Source organism: Gymnoscopelus microlampas (genome assembly GCF_963454915.1).
Source record: "Gymnoscopelus microlampas genome assembly, chromosome: 9".
Taxonomy (NCBI): domain Eukaryota; kingdom Metazoa; phylum Chordata; class Actinopteri; order Myctophiformes; family Myctophidae; genus Gymnoscopelus; species Gymnoscopelus microlampas.
In genome coordinates, this window is record NC_139946.1 from 37,684,446 (window position 1) to 37,707,174 (window position 22,729).

General features: G+C 43.3%; 1 protein-coding gene across 8 annotated transcripts in view; it reads right to left on the reverse strand.

Annotated features, from left to right (window-relative positions):
- elavl4 (ELAV like neuron-specific RNA binding protein 4) overlaps nt 1-22,729 on the reverse strand; it is a gene marked incomplete at both ends in the record, with an annotated part of 126,530 nt that overhangs the window by 49,674 nt on the left and 54,127 nt on the right. For all 8 annotated transcript variants that reach the window (XM_084067021.1, XM_084067020.1, XM_084067023.1 and 5 more), the window contains one exon: nt 18,851-19,094. In XM_084067021.1, the coding sequence (XP_083923147.1) occupies nt 18,851-19,094 (244 nt within the window). The remainder of the gene's footprint in view (nt 1-18,850; nt 19,095-22,729) is intronic.

A 22,729-nucleotide genomic window follows, 5' to 3' on the forward strand; every position in this document is an offset into this window, starting at 1 on the left:
AGTTTCGGAGAACAGCCTCAGGTCAAAACGGAAAATGAAATTACGGTATATTGAAAAAGAAATCCATGGGATAATAGGTTTTTTATTATATATCTTTTGGGGGGCAATTTTTAGCTTTATGAGATAGCAGAGTGTAGAGAGACAGGAAATGGGAGACATGCAAGACATGACAGGAGCCGGATTCAGACTCGGATCCTCCTGCCTCACAAGGAGCCAGTGTTGGTTGCCAGGTCTGCTTATTATAATTTCCCACCAAGAGTTTATTTGAAAACAGCAGATCTACAAAATCACAACGCGTCTCATCGCTACACATTGTGAGCTTGTAGATCTGCTATTTTTAGCGGTGCCAGCCACTCTACATTTGACTCTGTCTGTCTGTCCGTCCGTATGTTATGTCCGTCCGTATGTTTGAACACGGCAAAGAAGCAACACATGCGCCACTTCAACACACACACACACACACACACACACACACACACACACACACGCACACACACACACACACGCACTTGACGTCCGTATGTTATGTCCGTCCGTTTGAGCACGGCATTTAAACAGCTATAACTCCAGTTTGCAGCATGCCACCAAGTCCAAATTTGGTATGTGGACTTAGACCACCAATAGGGACGAACTGTAATTACTTAAGCCCGCCCCCTCTGTCTGCCCATTGGCTGGGCTTTAAACAGCCATTATTCCAGTTTGCAGCATGCTACCAAGTACAAATTTGGTAAGTGGACTCAGACCACCAATAGGGACGCACTGAAATTAGTTAAGCCCCGCCCCAAAGGCACCGCTTCCTTCACACAGGGTGTGATTTTAAATAGCTGATGTATATGTTTAACGTGCTCATGTCATGTGGCCCATAGTTGCTTCTTTTGGTCTTGTTTTACTAGACCTGGTTTGCTTGTTTCTCTCACAGGATCTGGCAACACTGCAATGAGCATGTGCTGACTGAGCCACCAAGCACTCCTGGGATTATAACCTTTGAATGAATGTTTTGGTTCTAACCGCTTTTTGGGTGCAAATGTGGATTGTGCCAACACACGTCTTACTTAGACATCTGCTGTGTGTCTGTGTATCTGTCTGTCTGTCTGTCTGTCCGGAACTAATCTCACAAACCGCTGGACCGATCAGCCTGAAATGAGTATTATTGCTTAGCATGGGTTGACAATGGACAGATAAATGATGTAGAACAGGAGGGGAGGGGGGAGTAGAGGAGAGGAGAGGCGAGGAGAGGAGAGGAGAGGAGAGGAGAGGAGAGGGGGATCGTCACAGCGGATGACACTAACGCACCCTGTAAACCCTGAAACAGGCGAATCCGTTCGGTCAGCCTTTTATAAATATAGCCACGTTTCAAGACATTTTTTCGGTACGAGCAAAGAAAGCAAACATTGCAATTTGTCAAAAGACATGCATCGCGCTCGCTTCCTATTCCCTTCCCTGTCCTGAAGTTTTGCCCCCCCGTCTTGCTCCTTCAGCGACTTTAGGTAGACACTACTATATCCTCCCTGACGTTTGGTTAGCACGTAGCTAACCAAATGTAGCACGAAGCACTCAGTCTGTCACCGGCTTCAAGTCCAGCTTCGGTCACCTTACACAGAGGTTCAGTCAGTGTGATGCAGTGTTGATTTTCGTCGACTAAAACTATGATGAAAGATGTTCGTCGACTACTGTACCTTTATTCACTGAAGAAAACTAAATAAAAACTAAGCTACGATGACTAAAACTAAGACTAAATATACTGACAATTTCGTCAACAAATAAAAACTAGACTAAAATGTTAGAGAGGGACTAGTGGAGAAGACTAGATCCAGTAGAACTAAAAGACAAGTAATTTTATGTTGTGTTGTAATCTGAAAATAGCCGATCTACAAGCTCACAACGCGTTGCAGCGCAACGCGTTGTGGGCTTGTAGATCGGCTATTTTCAGAATGCAACCTAGTGTAAAATCAGCCATTACGACGCCATCAAGGCACCGCCAACATAAATTTTAGTCGACTAAATCAGCTGTCGATTTAGTCGACTATAATCTTAAGATATTTAGTCAACTAAAACTAGACTAACAGTAAAACATTTCACATGACTAAAACATGACTAAAACTAAATACAAAATTCAACACTAGGAAGCACTCAGTCTGTCGCCAGCTTCAAGTCCAGCTTCGGTTATCTTAACACAGAGGTCCAGTCAGTGTGATGCTTACTGTACATGGGGAGTTTGCAAAGAAGATAAAGCCAAAGCACGAGACCAAGCAACATAGGCTACTGTAATTCGAGCCACAGCACATATCTTGTAACGCGGTATCGAGCCAGTTTGAATAACTAAATCCATAAACAGTGCCACATCCCCCGCACACATATTCTACTGTAACTGTGTGGCTCTCCCTCTCCCACTCACTCATTCAACACATCTTTCCTCTGGGGTTGCCAAGGTAGCAGCCACTGTAAAAGTCAGGAGGCTTCCCACTCTGCAGTTCCCAAGGCCCCTCGCTTCCACCACCAACATATACTGCACACGCACACGCACACACAGACACACACACACACCGCACTTAACCCATTAAAACCTGGAACGCATCTGTGTTTTTTTAATTTGAGCTAAAAAAGCATTATTTTACACTTTGGGCTATTCAAAAATAGCAGATCTACAAGCTCATAGCGCGGCACCGAGTGCCGCGCTACGAGCTTGTAGATCTGCTATTTTTGAAAAATCGTGAAAATGTGTGCAAACCTTTGAATATATATATACTTTTAAAGCGAACATTTTTAACGCAAATCTTTGCTTCTGGGGGGTCCCTGGAACAACATATTTTGAGATGGGGGTCCACGGCCAAATACATAATCATTTTGGGGGTCCTTGACATGAAAAACATTGAGAACCACTGATATAGAAACATACGTTTTTCAGAATACTGTTAGGATTGAGGAGACAGACGTAGAATTGGCCTCAGGTCTTAATGGGTTAATACAAAGACACACAGGACGGTGCAAAAATAATATGCAAGCATAGGGGGAAAATACTTCCATACATACATACTGTACATAGACATACATGTCACACACATACAGTACAGTACCACCCCCTCATGGCGGCCACCTGGGCCTGGGGGCCCAGTCGACTGGGAGCCTGCGATGATGAGTGGGCTGACTGAAGCGATAGAGATGGAGGCGAGCTGACAGACGGAAGGACCCTCTGTGTGAATCTAGGACAGCCCTGTTACATCAGTCCTGATGTCTGGTGGCGCCTAACCCCCCCCCCCTAGTCCTGACAGCACACAGGATGTCAGCAAGCCCCCCCCAGGCCCGAAAAACTGGACAAGGGGACAGACTAGCTGTCGAACCTCTAAACCAGGGTATGGAGCACTTAAAGTGACGTTCAGATTTTGTATCTGAGGCTGACGAAGCCTCTATGTCCCAGAGTGGGGGTGATGGGACGTAAGTCTGAGGTGGAGGGATTAGAAGAGCCATGGAGGGGACAAGCAAGCTCTACAAAGCCACATTCTGGGTGTTAACCCATTAAGACCTGAGGGCCTGAGGCCCATTCTAAAAACATATTTTTTTAAATAATGTAAAAAAATATTTGTTAACAATTTTTCAAAAATAGCAGATCTACAAGCTCATAGCGCGGCACTCGGTGCCGCGCTATGAGCTTGTATATCTGCTATTTTTGAATAGCTCTCTATTTTTGAATAGAACTCTAAATTGACACAGATGCGTTCCAGGTCTTAATGGTTTAATTTAACCTACTAGAGGTTCGGACACCTACGTGGCACTGCCGATCCGACCAATATGTCTGAGTCATAGTCATAGACAGTAGAAAGTATGGACAAAGTTACGCCCATAGACATACAGACCGTAAATGAAGCCTATTTTTGAACTATTTCAAATCCGCCATCTTTCTATAATAGCACCAATGCTATTGGTTGGGACCCGAGCGGGGGTGGGGAATTAATGCTATTGGTTGTGTAGCTTGTCAATCGAAGCATCGCAAGTTAGCCACGTCCCTCCTACAGCATGTACCTACTGTATCATCAATAAGTGGGACCATAATTTACCAAAACGCATATCATGGTGATTAAAAGAAGACTTTAAACTATAGCAACTGGAAGCATAAAGTATTTATGAAAATCTTTGTTAAGGTAATAAAATCAAGTGTAAAGTTTGGCAAAAACCCATCCGCTTGCATAGAGCGTTATTGCTTCTGACACCAGCAGGGGGAAAACAGCGAAACTACAGGCCATTCATATGAACTTTTACTTCCTATATAGACTCAATTTCAAAGGCGGATGCTGGGCCCTTGGTCATAGTGTCATAGTATATGGAGCTGACTCGTGGTTTGTTTATGAATATGTTTTCATAGTGCCGTGGCCGTGGTTTGTTTATGGCTGAGTGAGAATGACGTTAGAGGTCCAGCCCGCCCGCTGGCCGGTTTTAGCAGGGTCCTCCGCAGAGGGAAGAAGGAAGATAGGTAAAGAGAGAGAGACATTCTACTTAGACGTTAATGTGCATATGGCCTGCGGGTATCTGGACTTCAGCAGCAGGTATCTGGACTTAATACCTGGGCGTTTGGAGATGTCAAGAACCTCCCCACACCACACACTGTTGACGCTATCTTCAGCCTTCAGCCATTTCAGGTCTCACATTAAAGCAGCACCGTATCTGGTACATAGAAATTGTACCCACTGCACTGAGGATTTAAAGTGCGTAATGCATAATGGTTTCAAATCGCAACGGTAGAACAGTGCATGATGCATGCATGCTGTAGGGGTTTTTGAAAGGTGAAAATGGACTCTATGGATGGTACGACGTTGCGCGTCGGGTACGACAGGAGACAGACGGCTAACGGCACATTCAGTTCCCATCACTCTTGTAATGATGTGAGAAACAGCTCGGCTTGCATTCTTAAACACAGAGAGCCTCGGCTCTGCTCCTGAGCACGTTCTCGATGCATATTTCAGTAGCAACAGAAATGGTAGGTAAACTCAGGTTTATGTGGTGAATATTTGATCTGCCTCCCTGTTAGACGGTGTGTTTGTGTGTGTGTGTGTGTGTGTGTGCAAGCTATATATAAGGGGGGGAGGGGCACGCAAAATGGATTGAAAATGAAAGCTATTTGAGGTACGCTCGCTGCCTGGCGTGCTGGTATTTGCGTGTGAAGTGAGCTGAGCCGAGCCAACCTGAGATGGGAGTGGGGGGGTTTCAAAGCAGACATTCATATCATTGCAGTCAGGTGGAAGCCTTGTACCGTATGTCCAAAGCCATTACATGTTCAGAAATGGAAAAAAGAACATGTGTTATTATTTAGTCATAAGCTCTTGTTAATACTGTTCATTGCTTACGTATTTATAAAAGCCACAGACAGACTTAACTTCTTTTTTGAGCCTTTAATTGACAGGCACAAGAGACAGGAAACATGGAGAGAGAGAGTAGGGGAGTGACACGCAGCAAATGGACCGGGAATCAAACCGGGGACTCGCTGCCAGGCATTTGAGCCCATGTCGTAACTACTCGGCTACTTTCAACCTGCCGTCCATATTTTGGGCTTCCCTACCTTCGCGTGACACTGTCATATGAAATAGGGCGGGCATTCATTAATAAAAAACAAAAACAAAGAAAGATACATTTGTAGATATAAGGTCTCTGCCTGAAAGTGATGATATGTTGCAGTTAGCTGCTGACTGTCAGGGGCTTTTCTGTCTTTGACTCCTCTGTCAGGGGCTTAGCCTAAGACAGAGAGGTGTGCTGGCTCTGACTCCTCTGTCAGTGACTCAGAGAGGTGTGCTGGTTCTGACTCCTCTGTCAGTGACTCAGAGAGGTGTACTGGCTCTGACTCCTCTGTCAGTGACTCCTCTGTCAGTGACTCAGAGAGGTGTGCTGGCTCTGACTCCTCTGTCAGTGACTCAGAGAGGTGTGCTGACTCTGACTCCTCTGTCAGTGACTCAGAGAGGTGTGCCGGCTCTGACTCCTCTGTCAGTGACTCAGAGAGGTGTGCTGACTCTGACTCCTTCACAGCTGACATAACGGTCCATGTATTTTTCATAGCCAACATCTGCTTGGCTCGCTACATTGTCACCATGATTTGCATCAGATCCCCTGATTCCATGAGTAAAACCAACACATGTTGACGAGAGGAATGTTAAAGATGGGGATTTGTATCATTTCATGCCAACAAAAAGAAAAAGAAAAAAAAGAAAGGAAAAAAAAGAAGTGTTGTGTGTAAAAAGTGCGGTGTACTATCAGTATGTATGTGGTGCTAGTGTGCCTGAGGCAGCAGGTATCATCACAGACACCCAAAGTAGGGCATAGACCCACAGCCACACTGGTAAACAACTGTCTCCCAAATACGCATGAAAAATGACCTCTTCTGTCTATCTCGCCCCAAATGTGGATGCTTCGCTATTGGCTACAGTAATTATTGGGCCAGTGGAGAATGCAAAAGGAATGATTGTTTCTCAGAATATGAAATTCCTTTTTTGTATCAAGATGCTAAAAACCACAGACGCAATCATTTCTTGTTGCCGCATGAAAACGCCATTTTCTTCTCTGCCATGTCATTATGAAAACAAATGCATTCATTTATCCGGCAGGAATGCAGCTGATGCTGAAAAATGATCCTGAAAAATGACTAACTGACAAGGATCAGTCAATTCCATTTCTGCCTGTGTGTGTGTGTGTGTGTGTGTGTGTGTGTGTGTGTGTGTGCATGCGTACGTGCATGTGTGTGTGTGCGTGCGTGCACACGCACGTACGCGTGGGGGGAGTGGATGCGTGGACGGATGGCCAGAAGCTATAGCACTTTAATGTATTCCATTAAAAGTTTGCATTCAGTATGTTGCTTGGTTCACAAGAAATTTCCCTAGCTCTCCCCAAGGGTGTGTGTTTATTCGCGTTATTAGCATCTGAGTGAGGAGCGCTTGCTTCTACTCTGGCTAGAGATGTGAGCTTTTAGAGCGGCGAGTTTGAGCTTTAATAGATGTTTAGCCTCCTTTAAAATGAAAAAAATAAAATAAACACTAAGCCAGACTGTTGTGGAATCATCTGCGGTTCTCAGTGCCTCAAAGGAATCCTATCCTTGACATAACGTAATATGCTAACAGCCCTATTTTCGGTCGAAGATCCTAAATCCACTAATTGGGGATTTAGCATTGCGCAAGGGCCATTCCCATGCAAAAGTTGCGGAAACACCAGCCTTATCCCTAAAACACCTGCACTACCCGTTACATTATGCATAGGTGTAGTTTGGGCGTTACAATAATACAACTACAAATAATAGTGCCAGATGCCATTGCCTTTAAGAGAAGACTGCGGAAGCCATTATCCCCAATGCAATCTTACGCTCTCTCCCTCTCTGCCCATGGAAGAGCGACGTTGTCTTGGAATAAAATTATATTTCATACACAGAATTATCACTCACAGGGGAGCCCATAGCTGAGTGGTTAGTGAACCCGGTTAGGGAGCCAGAAGCTCTGGTTGCCCCAGGTTCGATTCCAGGCCAGGCCAGCATATGTGTCGATGATATGAAATTTGTCCCTGAGCAAGACTCTTAACCCCTAATTGCTCACAGGTTCTCATTGGAAACAAGACCGCAAGGACTTTGATGAACGACCTGTTAAAAGGAATTATCCTTATCCTTACACATTGCTGGTTTTAGAGAAACCTGCGGGTCTGTAAATTACAGCAATCTGGTGTGTTCTAGATTAATTCAAGGAAATGGTCTGGTTTGGTTATAGCAAACGCGGATCAAACAACATTGTATAAGTCTTTGATATATTTTGTGGATTACAGTAAAATTGTAATGGCAATCACATTCACAATAACTTAATTCCAACATGAACTCTGCAGCCGCATCGGGCGCCCGTTGGACACCATACAACCGACGTTTGCCTCATACGCTCTAGCCTTTGATTGCCTTTCAATAAAACAATATTTGATAGACAGAAGTATCACCTACATGTTACTGATTAGAGAGAATTTTCTATTATTGTAATCGGTTCATTATTTCCTGTGTAATCGATGAATACAACTTAAGTGTGTAATTCGGAGATCATGGCTCTTGCTCACAGTGTGTGGGCAAGATAGCAATTTTATGGAAAGCGCAACAAAACGCCCACGGGCACACCTCCAGGCGCAAATAAAGTAGTCGGCGTAATGAATAGCGGGTGTAGTGGCCGCAAGATACCGTTTAGGGACAGTGCCACAACGTCCAACGGACACGCTAACAGCAGTGTTGATTTCGTCGACTAAAACTATGACGAAAAATGTCCGTCGACTACCTTTTTTCCCTGCCGAAAACTACATAAAAACAAAGCTACGACGACTAAAACTAAGACTAAATATATTGACAATTTCGTCAACAAATAAAAACTAGACTAAAATGTTAGAGAGAGACTAGTGGAAGAGAAGAGATCCAGTAGAACTAAAAGACAAGTCATTTTATGGTTGGTTGCGCGAGGGTGTGCATGCTGAAAATAGCAGATCTACAAGCTCACAACGCGTCGCAGTTGTGAGCTTGTACAGTAGATCGTCTATTTTCAGTATGCAACCAAGTGTAAAATCAGCCATTACGACGCCCATCAAGGCACCGCCGACATACATTTTAGTCGACTATAATCTTATGATACTTTGTCGACTGAAACTAGACAAAAGCATTTCAGATGACTAAAATATGACTTAAACTAAATGGAATTTTATTCAAAAGACTATGACTAAAACTACATCAAAATGTGCTGTCAAAATCAACACTAGCTAACAGTTCACTGAACAACAAAACAGCTTTTCTGCCTGGCATTGCCCTTGCATCTTGCATCTGTGGCTGCTGGTTGGCAGGCAGGTGGAGGTGTACAAGTGTGTGTGTGGGCTACAGCTAGGTGCGTGTAAGCTGGCCTTAAATAAAAGATTAACCTGCAGGTCCCTGGTGTGTTATGAGTTGGCCGTGTAGGCAGCCAGGCAGTCACGGAGACAGGCATACACGGAGGCAGGGGGGGGGGGGGGGGGGGCAGGGGAGACACTCAGAGGTAGCTTTTCATCCCGGCTGAAGTCAACCGGGGTGACAGACGAAGCTGGAGTGCCTGTGTCCGCCCTGTGTGCCCGCCAAGGCCCTATCACGCCACACTGGCGTCATCGGAGCTGACAGGAGCAGGTCCACATGGAAGGAGACAGGAAGCTGAGGACCTGCCTGTCTTTCTCCCATGTATACCTCCACTGAGGCTCAGGTGTTCACACCTTGTCAACACACATTCTCGGGTTGTCCGGGATGTCCGCACACACACACACACACACACACTTGCGCACGCGCGTGCGCACACGCACACTCACAAATACACATACAGTACAGCACTTGCTCAATACTATGTGCAAACTATTTTATCCAGACATGTCTTTAGTGAATATAATTTCATTTTAAAGGGATAGTTCACCCCCAAAATTACTTGTTTTCTATCGATTAGTCACCTCATGGAGACTTGTATTAATAGATAATTTCTTGTTTTTGTCGCATTCCTAAACCAATAATTTGATGACTGGCAGCGGACGGTTCCGGTAGGAGACACAAAGAGTCTCCTTTGTGCCTCCTACCGGAACCGCTGCCTACCGGTCCGGTGGTCATCAAATTATTGGGTTAGGAATGCGACAAAAACAAAAAAATGTCCATGTATTCAAGTCTCCATGGGGTGACTAATCGATAGATCGAACTATCCCTTTAACCAATCTGATTTAGCCTGACACTCAGCCTGAATTTTCATTTCGTTTCACTCCATTATTCAGTCTGAAAGCCCTCTCAATGCTGCCGGTTGCTGAGATGGGGGCGTGGCCAAAGTTTTTTTTTTCAAAGACTCTTTGGCGATTGGTTCGTACTGGATTATCCCGATCCCGATTCGTCGATCAGATTTTCAACCGAGGCTGAGACCTCCTATGAGAGCGTCACCAGACCAGAATCGCCTGAACATATTTTTTTTAATGGCCGTGGCTAGCGATTCACGGGCTGGAGCCAGGCTAAATCTGATTGGTAGAGTATGTTAATCCTTACAATAATTCCCCAAACCTCTGTCTGTCCCCAAAATCTCTTCTGCCTGGTTCTCCTCAGTGGCAATTGCTCTGTATTTGCACACGGCCCTTGACCATTAGCATGTGCATGGATAAGCGACGCCCGTTTTTCATTCTACCAAAATGTAAGCTGTTTATTAACGTTTTTATGTAAAAGAATTCGGGCTATGGGAGCTATCGTCGCCATGCTTACAGCCGTCGCCACGGTTACAGCCCCTCCCATGTTATGGGAGGAAGGGGTCCTCCTTGGGGCCAAAAAGGCTCAGGACTATTGCTGTATACAGCACAGCACATAACCCAAAGTCTGTTAATACTTTGACTGCACACATCACCGGGTATGGACTAGTGCAATATAACTAACACAGTTACGGTGGTTGGTCTACCTGCTCTTCTATTAAGAAATGTGTCTGTGTTCGCATAACGTAGGACCACAACAGGTTGACAAAGAGGTACTGCCTGAAGCTCACTGCACAATATCTCCCCAGCCCAAACAGGCGTATACTTCTGTCTTAACTCAGCAGTTGAAATTTCATCCCTCAACACGGGATGAAACCCGCAGGTTCAAATCCCGGGTAGCCCCTTTAGGGGCCCGCCGTGTCCACAGAAAGTGTTTTTGGAGCGACAGAGCACTTTGGATATCATGTCCAGAGTGCTATACACATGCACTGAGCAAGATGCCTCTCTGCTCAATGACCGTGGGTGTGTCTCTCCAAGCGGAAGAAGAAGGGGGGGGGCTCCCATAATCCCCTTTAGATCAGTGGTTCTCAAACTTTTTCATGTCAAGGACCCCCAAAATGATATGTATTTCGCTGCGGACCCCCATCTCTAAATATTTTGTTCCAGGGACCCTCCAGAAGCAAAGATTTTAGTTAAAAATGTTCGCTTCGAAAAATATATATTCAAAAAGGTTTGCACAACTTTCCTCGATTTTTTCAAAATTAGCAGATATACAAGCTTGTAGCGCGGCACTCGGTGCCACGCTACGAGCTTGTAGATCTGCTATTTTCTAATAGCCATAATATAAAAGGTTAAAGTGGTTAAAGTTATTGTGATGCTATATTAACTCTCTCAGTGCCAATGAAATAAAAAAATATGTTCATACTGTGCCAGCAATTTTTTAAAAGTAAAACAAAATAATAATAAGTTAAACAAGAAGTGAATGGAGCAGCAAATCTTCGGATCACGATATCGTGGGTTCTGAAAATTATTTTCCGCCGCATTTATTTTACAGCAGCATTAAACAGAACAACATTTAGACCTTGCTTGTCTTCTTCAGGTTCTTCTAAGTTTGGAGCATCTACAGTGAATTGCGAGCCCCCTTCTTTTTTGTTTTATGATTTTGCTGCTTTTTGCAGTGTGGCTCAGCATCAAAGACGGAGGATGTGAGTTATTTTTTCGACTTCGAATGTGTCTCTCCAACCCTCTGCATAAGGAAGTGATATTGACTAAACAGCACTCCTCTCCCGAAAGTTTAACAACTTTTCTGCTTGAGGTGCCCAGAGCGCCCCGCCCAAAGAAAGCTCGGAACGCCGAGAGCGCTGAAACACGATGCTCGGCGCTACAGTGGGAAGAGGAGCGCTCCAGCGTGTCTACCATAGAAGAAATGCATGGCAGCATGCGGCGCTGGCAGCTAAAAACAAAACCCATTCTGTAGTCACAGCCCCTTAAAAGGAGTAGTTCACCCAAAAAATTACTTATTTTCTATCAATTACACACCTCTTGAAGCATTGAATTCATGGAGATTTTTGTTTTATTTTGTCGCAATCCTATAAGCCAATAATTCATGACCGGCGGAAAGATGCTAATGTCTCCGGTTGGAGACTCAAAGGAGACTGCCGGTCATTAAGTTATTGCCTTAGGAATTTCGACAAAAACAATGAAACCCCATGAATTCAAGGCATCGTGGGGTGTGTAATTGATAGAAAATTCTTTGGGTGAAATACTCCTTTAGGGCACGCTCCCACCAAAACATGGTCGGCTAGCGTTAAACGCAGGTTGTGCGCGGCCACAGTTTTTTTTTGCAGCCAGCGGATTCTAAAAAAACGGGAGTGACGCGCCTGTCACTCACTTTCAGGACCCTCCCCTTAGCCCGCACCATGGTGCTTCCTGAGTCTTGGGACGGTCCACGTTCCACTCACCCGATTGGACAGAGGGGGAAAATCAGCTCCTGCCTCCAGCAGTTTTCTGCTTCAAATGGACAAGTCGTGTAGAGCGGATAAACGCAAGGTCTGCGCGACAGGCGGAAAGATCTGCTCTTGCGTGAATCCACGCATTTACAATGACAAAGCATTGGCAGATTCTGCCCCAGAGGTAAAATAAACGTGCGGTGGGAGCGCACCCTTAAGCTGCAATAACAGCAGTGGGGAAAAGATGACCCCTGTCACAAAATGCAATGCTTCCTCCACCACACAGTATACACAAAGAAGCACTGCATCAATATATTCTTTGACAGTGAGTATGTCCTGTAGACATTATTCTAAAGGGTTTCAAGTAACGCTAAAAACATACCCATCATTCATTTCCTCAATAACCACTGAAAGATCATCCTGGTTCCCGGATATTAATACAGTAAAATCCTCAGTGTTAATTCATCCATTTGTAACTCTCTGAGTGTGGACAAATGCAACCAAATGGACAATTCCGTGTCCATTTGGTTACATTTTGTACCAGTGTTGATTTCGTCGACTAAAACTATGACGAAAAATGTTGCGGTCGACTACCTTTTTTCACTGAAGAAAACGAAATAAAAACGAAATAAAAACTAAGCTACGATGACTAAAACTAAGACTAAATATATTGACAATTTCGTCAACAAATAAAAACTAGACTAAAATATTAGTGAGGGACGAGTGGAGAAGAAGAGATCCAGTAGAACTAACTAACTAAGTCATTTTATGTTTGGTTGCGCTCTGGCGTTGCGCTCTGAAAATAGCAGATCTACAAGCTCACAACGCGTCGCGCTGCGACGCGTTGTGAGCTTGTAGATCGGCTATTTTCAGTATGCAGCCAAGTGTAAAATCAGCCATTACGACGCCATCAAGGCACCGCCAAAAAAACATTTTAGTCGACTAAATCAACCGTAGATTTAGTCGACCATAATCTTAGGATATTTAGTCGACTAAAACTAGACTAATAGTAAAACATTTCAGGTGACAAAAATGTGACTAAAACTAAAAGGAATTTGATTCAAAAGACTATGACTAAAACTGAATCAAAATTTGCTATCAAAATCAACACTACTTTGTACACAATCTGAATTAAATTAACACTGAGGTTTGTTTTCTACTGTGAACAAGACAAAAGATAAAAGGGGAGACAGGTTCATACAGTAGCAGTACCACACCCCCACCCCCCCCCACAAAACACCATGCTCCATCTTATCTCCACCATGTTCCTTGTCTTTCTACTCCTCGCTTCCTCTTGCCAACATGGCTCGCTCGGTTAACCCATGAAGACATGAAGCCGATTCTACAAAATGTCTTCTAAATCCCAACAGTATTCTGAAAAACCTATGTTTCTATATCAGTGGTGCTCAATCTTTTTCATGTCAAGGACCCCTAAAATTATATGTATTTGGCCGCGGACCCCCATCTCAAAATATTTTGTTCCAGGGACCCCCAGAAGCAAAGATTTAAGTTTAAAATGTTCGCTTTAAAAGAATATAAATATATTAATTTGCACACATTTTCTCGATTTTTCAAAAATAGCAGATCTACAAGCTCATAGCGCGGCACTCGGTGCCGCGCTATGAGCTTGTAGATCTGCTATTTTTGAATAGCCAAAGTGTAAACTAATGCTTTTTTAGCTCAAATCTAAAAAATGACAGAGATGCGTTCCAGGTCTCAATGGGTTAAAGATTTGGACGACTGCAAGCGACAGAGAGAGAAAGACCTCTCGGCGTTTTCCCAACAACTCGGTGGTGGAGGTATAGCGCGGTGCTTTGTTAGCCTAAAAGTTTGCACGAGGAAAATTGCACCCATGGGAGAGCAAACGCAGGCGTACACACACACTGCAGGGGGGGGGGGGGGGCGGGGGGGGGGAGACAGAGGCAAGGCAGGGTTTATTTATAACCACTCTTTGAGTGGATGCTAAGTCATCAGAGAGACCTTGTAGCGCGGTGGAGCAGAGAAGTATCCCTAAATGGTGTCGGGAGTGAGCGAACAAATGCTTCTCTTTCTCCCCCCCCTCACTCTCTCTCTCGCTCCCTCCCTCTCCTACATTTAGGGCCCCATGGCAGGTTTGCAACGATTTGGTCTGTTTTTAAACCATTAAGACCGGGAACGCATCTGTGTGTCTTTTGTAGATTTCTTTGGCTATTAAAAAATAGCAGATATAGCAGATATATAGCAAGGCACTCGAGCTTGTAGATCTGCTTTTTTTTCTTTTTTTTTTTTAATCATGAAAATTTGTGCAAATCTTGAACATATATATATTTCTTAAAGTGAACATTTGTAACTCAAATCTTTGCTTCTGGAGGGTCCCTGGAACAACATATTTTGAGATGGGGGTCCGCGGACAAATACATATCATTTTGGGGGTCCTTGACATGAAAAAGAAGAACCACTGATATAGAAACATACGTTTAAAGAAATAATTTGAAGCCATAGAATCTCCAGAAGCATAGATTTGAGTTACAAATGTTCGCTTAAAAAATATATATATTCAAAAGATTTGCACACATTTTCACGATTTTTCAAAAAATAGCAGATCTACAAGCTCATATCGCGGCACTCGGTGCCGCGATATGAGCTTGTATATCTGCTATTTTTGAATAGCCCAAAGTGTAAAAAGCATGCTTTTTTTTTTAGCTTAAATCTAAAAAAAAGACACAGATGCCTTCCAGGTCTCAATGGCTTAAACTCTCTCCAAATATCCGCTGTTAGCTTGGTTCCCTCTGCCTTGGCTGTGAAATCGCACTGGAGGGACGAAAATTGGGCGGAGAGATAAAGATGATGATGGCAGTGGTGAGAGCATTTGTGTCCCTGCGGTTGGCGTGTGTATTTCTGTACACACACACACCGGCGCTCATTATCCTGCTAGGATGTGACTCTCAAGCCCCATTTTGAGGCCCATTATAGGGAAAGGAGAAGGGATGGATCGTACTGTATAGCTGTAGAAATAGACTTTGTAGAGCATAGAGCAGTATTGGGAGTAGAATGGGTTCACCGTTCATCTCTGGGAATGTAGCACAAATTGCCAATGTTATTAACGCTTGGGTTATATTGAATACATTGTTTTCTTTTTTTATTCTGGCAATTAAGTAATCGTGTGTGTGTGTTTGATACATTAAACCTGGCGTCCTTATTTTGGGCATATCACTATAGGAGAAAAAATGTTCCAAAATGCTCAAAAAGCCTTCTTTTTCTTAACCCTGCAAGACCCACTGTTGTAATAATACAACATTTGTATTTTATTTTTAAAAAAGTGTATAAATAATTTGTCTTCCTCTTATTTTTTCACCTAAACATCATCATTGGATCCTATTGTTTAGTCTTGCAATGTCATTGCTTGGCCAGGATATTTGCATATAAATACCCCCCCCCCCACAGAGGCAGGAAACGTCACGACTTGAAAATCCTTGAAGGAAGAAAAATCTGTTTTCAGAATAAGTGAAAACAGAAGAACCACAAGCTCACAATGCGTCACGATGCGACACGTTGTGAGTTTGTAGATTCTTGTAGATAGCCTGTATTTTCGCTGTTCGTCATTATGACAAAGTATAGCATAGGGCAAATAAGTGGCTAATGATGGCATATAATACACGTATGTATGCAAGGCTCTGGTGCGCCCGCCCGCCCGCCATATCCCAGAATGCCTGAGTGTTGTGGGGCGGACTGCCCGTCTGCCCGCTGCTCTCTTTAATGAGATTATCAGGAGAGGAGTGTCAGTAAGTAGCAGCTAAAATGAAAGCCGTTATGGGGCATTATCTGAGAGCGGCAACCCCCCTCATCCATCTGCTGTATGGCCACCCACACAGCCACTAGCCCCCTGACTAAGGCCACGATTAGCACAGAGAAGTGCTGCTTAATTCAAACACCTCTAGAGAACATGTGGAGCTTTTTTTTTTTTGCTGCTGCAGTCAGTGATGAGCTGCAGCGTTTTTGAGCACACGTTGGATTCTAAAATACTCCAGGCACCGAAACCTTGCATGCACTACAGTCGTTTTTTTTTTTGTTGGAACGGCTCCAAATTGTATTTGACCCGGGGCGTGCATAAGCCTGCGCCAGCCCCAGTCATACCCGATTTACCTCTTTGAACTTCCGTGTTATGTCTGTGTGAAAATATGTAAACATAACGTTCTTTGCGTGTGTGTATTTGTAGAGACATTTCTTTCAGACCTACAGGCTATACAGACAAAACTGCAGTCCGTGGGAGAGTCAGCAAATACAGTATATATCCGCTGTGCATTGGACACTATGGCCCTCATTTATCAACGCAGCGTATAAACCGCCGTATATTTTTCCATATATTCGGCGTACACCAACGTCGAAGTCACATTTATCAACGCATCCTACACAGCTGATCCGAGCTTACACTTGGTCCCAGCGTTGATAAATGTCACGGCTGAAACGAGCGTCATTTAAATAACACGCCCCATAAATATTCTCAAAACGCCCCGATTTTACGACATGAAGACGAACCAGAATACGACCAAAGACATGAAAAGCCAATAAGAAACAGCCCCCCCCCCCCCCCCCCCCCCCCCACCGCTGGCCTCGCCGCACACGCACACGCCTCTCTCGCTCGCTCTCTCTCTCTCTCTCTCACACACACACACACACACACACACACACACACACACACACACACGCCCGTAGCGTATTGTCACGTAGGCTTGTAGCCTACATGAATGACATATTATGATACCAATCACATCGGCATGAATGGAATACTTTTGTAGATTAATGTATTTAACCCATACCGAGCAGTGCGCGTTCGAGTTACACTAAAATAAAGCCCTCATGTAGGCTATTCCCATTTCCCAGTGAGACTCGGACCGTCGGACGGGCGAGTCCCGTCCCGCTCCGCATTAATGAGAGATAGCCTGGAGAGAACATTAATGAATGAAGGCTGGTGTGTGTTGGACCATGGGTTAAATGTCTGATCTCCCGGTGGCCATGAAAATATAACAGCAGCGCCGCCTGTTAGACCGGTGCTCGCGCAGAAGAGTGCTCTCGCAGAAAGCGCCCGTATATTTTGAAAATAGCAGATCTACAAGCTCACAACGCGTTGCTGGCTTGTGAGCTTGTAGATCTGCTATTTTCAATACAGACAGATCTACAATCTTATCTGAATGACTGTTAAAGCAGTTTGTTTAAATTACTTTATAAAATGTTATATTTTCACAGGGATTATTTATTAGTGTAGATATACAGATTTATGAGTGGATTAGGTGTCCAATGCCTCTCAGACAGTCAAACAATGCTGCTCCGCAGGTCTAGGATGGAATAAACGGGTGCAGCCAACGTCAACAACTGGTCCCGACCAGACGTGAGATCTCAGCGTACCGTAGGATAAAGCCCACGTCAGGATATATTGATAAATGCCGAAAATAGCGGTGATCTCGCCGTACGCCCATTATTTGGTCTACACCGCGTTGATAAATGAGGGCCACTGTACCATGCATTCATGCAGAGAAACAGGTCATCCAGGTACTATACAGCTAACACACACATTACTCCACAGACTCTCCTAATTAATACATGTTAGCAATTAGGACCTCAATCATTCTTGCTAAAAATATTTAACCCATTAAGACCTGAAGCCGATTCTACAAATGTCTTCTAAATCCCAACAGTTTTCTGAGAATACCTATGTTTCTATATCAGTGGTTCTCAAACTTTTTCATGTCAAGGACCCACAAAATTATATGTATTTGGCCGCGGACGCCCATCTAAAAATATTTAGTTCCAGCGACCCCCCATAAGCAAAGATTTGAGTTACAAATGTTCGCTTTAGAAATATAATATTCAAAGATTTACGCAAACTGTCACGACTTTTCAAAAATAGCAGATCTACAAGCTCGTAGCGCGGCACTCGGTGCCGCGCTACGAGCTTGTAGATCTGCTATTTTTGAATAGCCAAAGAAATGTAAAATGACAGAGATGCGTTCCAGGTCTTAATGGGTTCATCATTCTTGCTAAAATGTTTAAAGCCAACACCACAAACACCATGACTATACCAGACCAACAAAAACTGACATCATGGATTTGGCTTAGTGAAATCGTGTTCATTTATCCATGTGTAACTCCGACAGTGTACAAATGTGAGCAAAAATGGCCTCTCACGGGTCCGTTTGGTTCCATTTGTACCCTCTCAGAGTTAACCCATTAAGACCTGGAACTGTGTAATTTTTAGATTTGAGCTAAAAAGCATTATTTTACACTTTGGGCTATTCAAAAATAGCAGATATACAAGCTCATAGCGCGGCACCGAGTGCCACGCTACGAGCTTGTAGATCTGCTATTTTTGAAAAATCGTGAAAATGTATGCAAATCTTTCAATATATATATTTTTAAAGCGAACATTTTTAACTCAAATCTTTGCTTCTGGGGGTCCCTAGAACAAAATATTTTGATGGGGGTCTGCGACCAAATACATATCATTTTGGGGGTCCTTGACATGAAAAAGATTGAGCACCACTGATATAGAAACATACGTTTTTCAGAATACTGTTGAGATTTAGGAGACACGTAGAATCGGCTTCAGGTCTCAATGGGGTAAAAGGAAACTTAGCAGCATTCTGATCATGTGGTTAAATAGTGTTTAAAAATAGAGAAAAAATAACGCTGAGTGTTTTTACCGTCTGTACCTGTGATCTTGTCGCGGACCAGCTTGCAGGACTCGATCTCGCCGATGCTGCCGAAGAGGCTGCGGAACTCCTCCTGGGTCATGTTCTGGGGCAGGTAGTTGACGATGAGGTTGGTCTTGCTGTCGTCCGTGACGCCCGTCTGCATGGGCGAGGGGCAGCCGCGGCTGTTGGAGGTCGGCCCGTTGGCTGTCGTGCCCCCGCCGCTGGGGCCGTTTGTCACCGGGGCCTCCATGTTACTGATGATCTGTGGGACGAGGGAGGAGAGAGAGATGGCGGGGGGGATGGGACAACGGAGGAGGAGAGAGCGTTTATGGCCAAGGGCTACTTTGTTTGGGAATACAGCAAAAGATATATTTTTTTTTGGAGAAAAACAAGAAATGACAAAAGTCATAATCAAACAGAATCTGCGACGCTAAATGCTCTAATGTTTTTTATATAAGTGGTGGCAACATTTTGTGACACCACACGGGTCTTCCCAACAATAGCTAAGATTGAAGTCAGTGTGAACATGGCTAAATAATAACTTAATAGCCAAACTAGGTCTAATGAAGCACGCTAGCATTTAGGCTAACCCTCCTGCCTGAGGCTGCAGTAAAACTTGCACTGTCTGTGAATGAGGGGAGCGCAGCGGAGCACGGTTACTGCGGGGGGCGGGCCGTCTCCCCATTCGTGTCGCCATTGGCTTAAAGGAGTGAAGGACAGCCAGGACAGCCAATGACACTTAGGTGTCACTCAGGTGTCGCTTGGGTGTCGACTAGGTCTTAGTCTGTCTGTAGAGCCGCCAGCTTTCAGCAAGCGGCTAAAAATATGTTTTCAGGAGGTATTAGTTACAGACTTTATTGCCCGTGTGTGGGTCAAATGAGTTGTGTCGACTGTTTTTAATATGTATATATTCTAAAAAATATTTTTCTAAAAAAAATCAAGAACATTTTCTAAAAATGGTCTAGAAAAATGTAAAAATAATTATTGTTGTATTTGATCAAATGTTTGTTAAGTCTTGGTACCGCCCCTGTTCACCAGGTGGGGCTGGTAACCAAATGATTCAGTCTTGTATAAAGGGATGTCATTTCCTGCTGTCTTGTTTATACTTGAAAAAGACAGAAAGGGTCAAAAACGTCGTATCTGCTGTTTGTTAATAAACCTTGGAGCATTAAGTGAGTTGCAAGCCTCGTTTTGTTTCTGGGAATACAGCATATACATGAAAACTTACTACCACTTAACCACAAAAACCTTCCAAATTATACAAAAAAAAAATACTAGCTCTACAAGCTCACAAGGTGTTGTGGTGCAACGTGTTGTGAGCTTGTAAATCAGATATTTTTGAAAAGAAAAATTCACCTATAATGACATGCCCAAAATCGGGACACCGGGGTTTAAAGTAGTTACAATAAGTGTAAGACTTTCAAACTATGTTTATTCTTATCATAGATATACAGATCAAAGGCATTTTAATTTGACTAAAAGGCACTTTTTTTAAGGTGCTCTCCAGTGGCTTTATTATCAAATAATTCTTGCCAATTTTAACAGCTGTGCCTCCCGGTCCCAATTCCACGCCTACATGCAAATCACATTTTTCATTAAGGAACGTGTGACTCCATGGAATACAACAGATTTTGAGATTAAGTTCATTTGCTGAGATTAGAATGGGTGGGTGAGTGGGTGGGCGCACTGGAGAGGACCTACAGTACTGTATGTACTCTGTGTGTGTGCGTGTGTGTGCGTGTGTGTGTGTGTATTACTATACTTATGAGGACCAAACGTCCCCACAAGAATAGTAGAATATGAGAAATAGATGTTGTGAGGACCATTTTCTTGGTCCTCACAAGAGAAATCGTTATTTTATGGTTGAAAAAAGATGTTTAGAGATACGCTTACAATTAGAAAAAGATTCAGGTTGGGGTTAGGTTTAGGATTAGACCTTTAGAGGTTAGATTTAGGGGGTTGGGGTTAGATTTTCCCCTATTTTATAGTTGTGTGGCGATGTCAAACACTGGAAAATAGCCGATCTGCTATTTTTCGGCTTTAGACTTGCGGTTAAAAATGCCCCCCAAAAAAATCATAAATCAATCATAGAATTGGCCTCCTAAAATGTTGACGTCCTCACAAGTATAGTAATAGAAACGTGTGTGTGTGTGTGTGTATAGTGTGTGGTACTACTGTTCTGTGAGAGAGGTGAGCGTGCTGCTGAGGAGAATGTGGCCAATCTATGATCCCATCACCTAGGTTACTGTATAAGTCAATGGTTACAGTTCAGTGTGTATTTTATATTTGCTTGTTTGTTTGCTTGTTCATTGTATAATTAAATCTAAGTCTTCTTTTCATTTACTTAGGGATGTCCGATTTTATCGGCCTCCCGATATTATCGGCCGATATTAGCATAAAAATTGATATCGGGAAAATATCGGTATCGGTTTTTAAAAAAAGAATTTTTTTTTTTTTTTTTTTTTTTTTTTTTTACTTTATAAATAAGCTACAGGAGTTCTTACTGTATATGGTGTGTGTGATATGAAATTTGAGCTTACCCTAATCACAATAATCCCCGCATATATCGGTATCGGTTGATATCGGTATCGGTAATTAAGAGTTGGACAATATCGGTATATCGGTTATCGGTAAAAAAGCCAATATCGGACAACCCTACATTTACTTAAAGTGTCTATCTATCAAAAGTTATTTGTAGGTTTAGTTTCTTATTTTGCTTATATGTTAAATGTTCTCAAATAGAAACTTTAATCAAATCAAAAATGTTCACATTGATTTCAAGATTTTGCACTCTTTTCTTTTCTTTTTTCCTTTAACCCATTAAGACCTGAGGCCGATTCAAAAAATGTTTTCTAAACCTACAGGTTTTTTAAAAAGAATATATATATATATATATTAAAAAAACAATGTAAAAAGAAATAGCAGATCTACAAGCTCATAGCGCGGCACTCGGTGCCGCGCTATGAGCTTGTATATCTGCTATTTTTGAATAGCCAAAGAAATAAAAAAAAATATCTATCGGTCAAAACTTCGGTAATCAGTGATCTCCAAGTCGGACCCAAAAAATCGGGCATCGGTCGAGCTCTAACAAACCTCAACTACACTGCTCTCATTTTCACACCCGACTAAGAGAAGTAGAAGAACAATAAATGAATGGCAACGCAACGTTTCTCTAAAGACAACAACACGATGTCACAAAGTAAATACACAAGGCACACACACTAGTCACAATTCTTAAGCATCCATAAATACCACAAACAGATACGCGGAAGAAGATAAACAGCTAAATATTCATGCACACGGTGAGATGCACTTCTCTTCTGCTGCTTTGATACTGTAGGTGCGGGCGTTTCTGGGAGGTAGCAATGACAACCACATCTAACTGACTGACTTAGAGAGAGAGAGAGAGAGAGAGAGAGAGAGAGAGAGTAGATAGGAGAATGACAGGGGGTAGGCTGAATAGAGTTCTACTACATCTTTAAATAAAGCCCCATTTTCCCTTCAATGCTTACTGGTACGTGTAAATTATATGCATCCATTTGCATGTGTTTGATCAAATTATCGGGTTTTGTTTCAGGCTGTCGATCCAGTTAGATGAGAAAGCAGAGCATTAGAGAGCTTTAAGCCAAGGTTGCCGTGTGTTTGTGTGTGTTTTCTTGATTCTGGCTGGGGGTTATATTCTGTTTAATATCAGTGGGCCCCAGATGGAAAGAGCAGACACGTCTAAATCTAATCACAACAGGGGTAAGATGGAGTGGCTTTTGAAACATAAGAACATAGAGGCATTGCTACAATGGTACAGGAAGACATTGTTCTATTGTTTATGCTATGCCTGGCCAAAAGGTATCCTTGTTGCCCCCCCGTGTCCGTTGGATCAGTGGTTCTCAAACTTTTTCA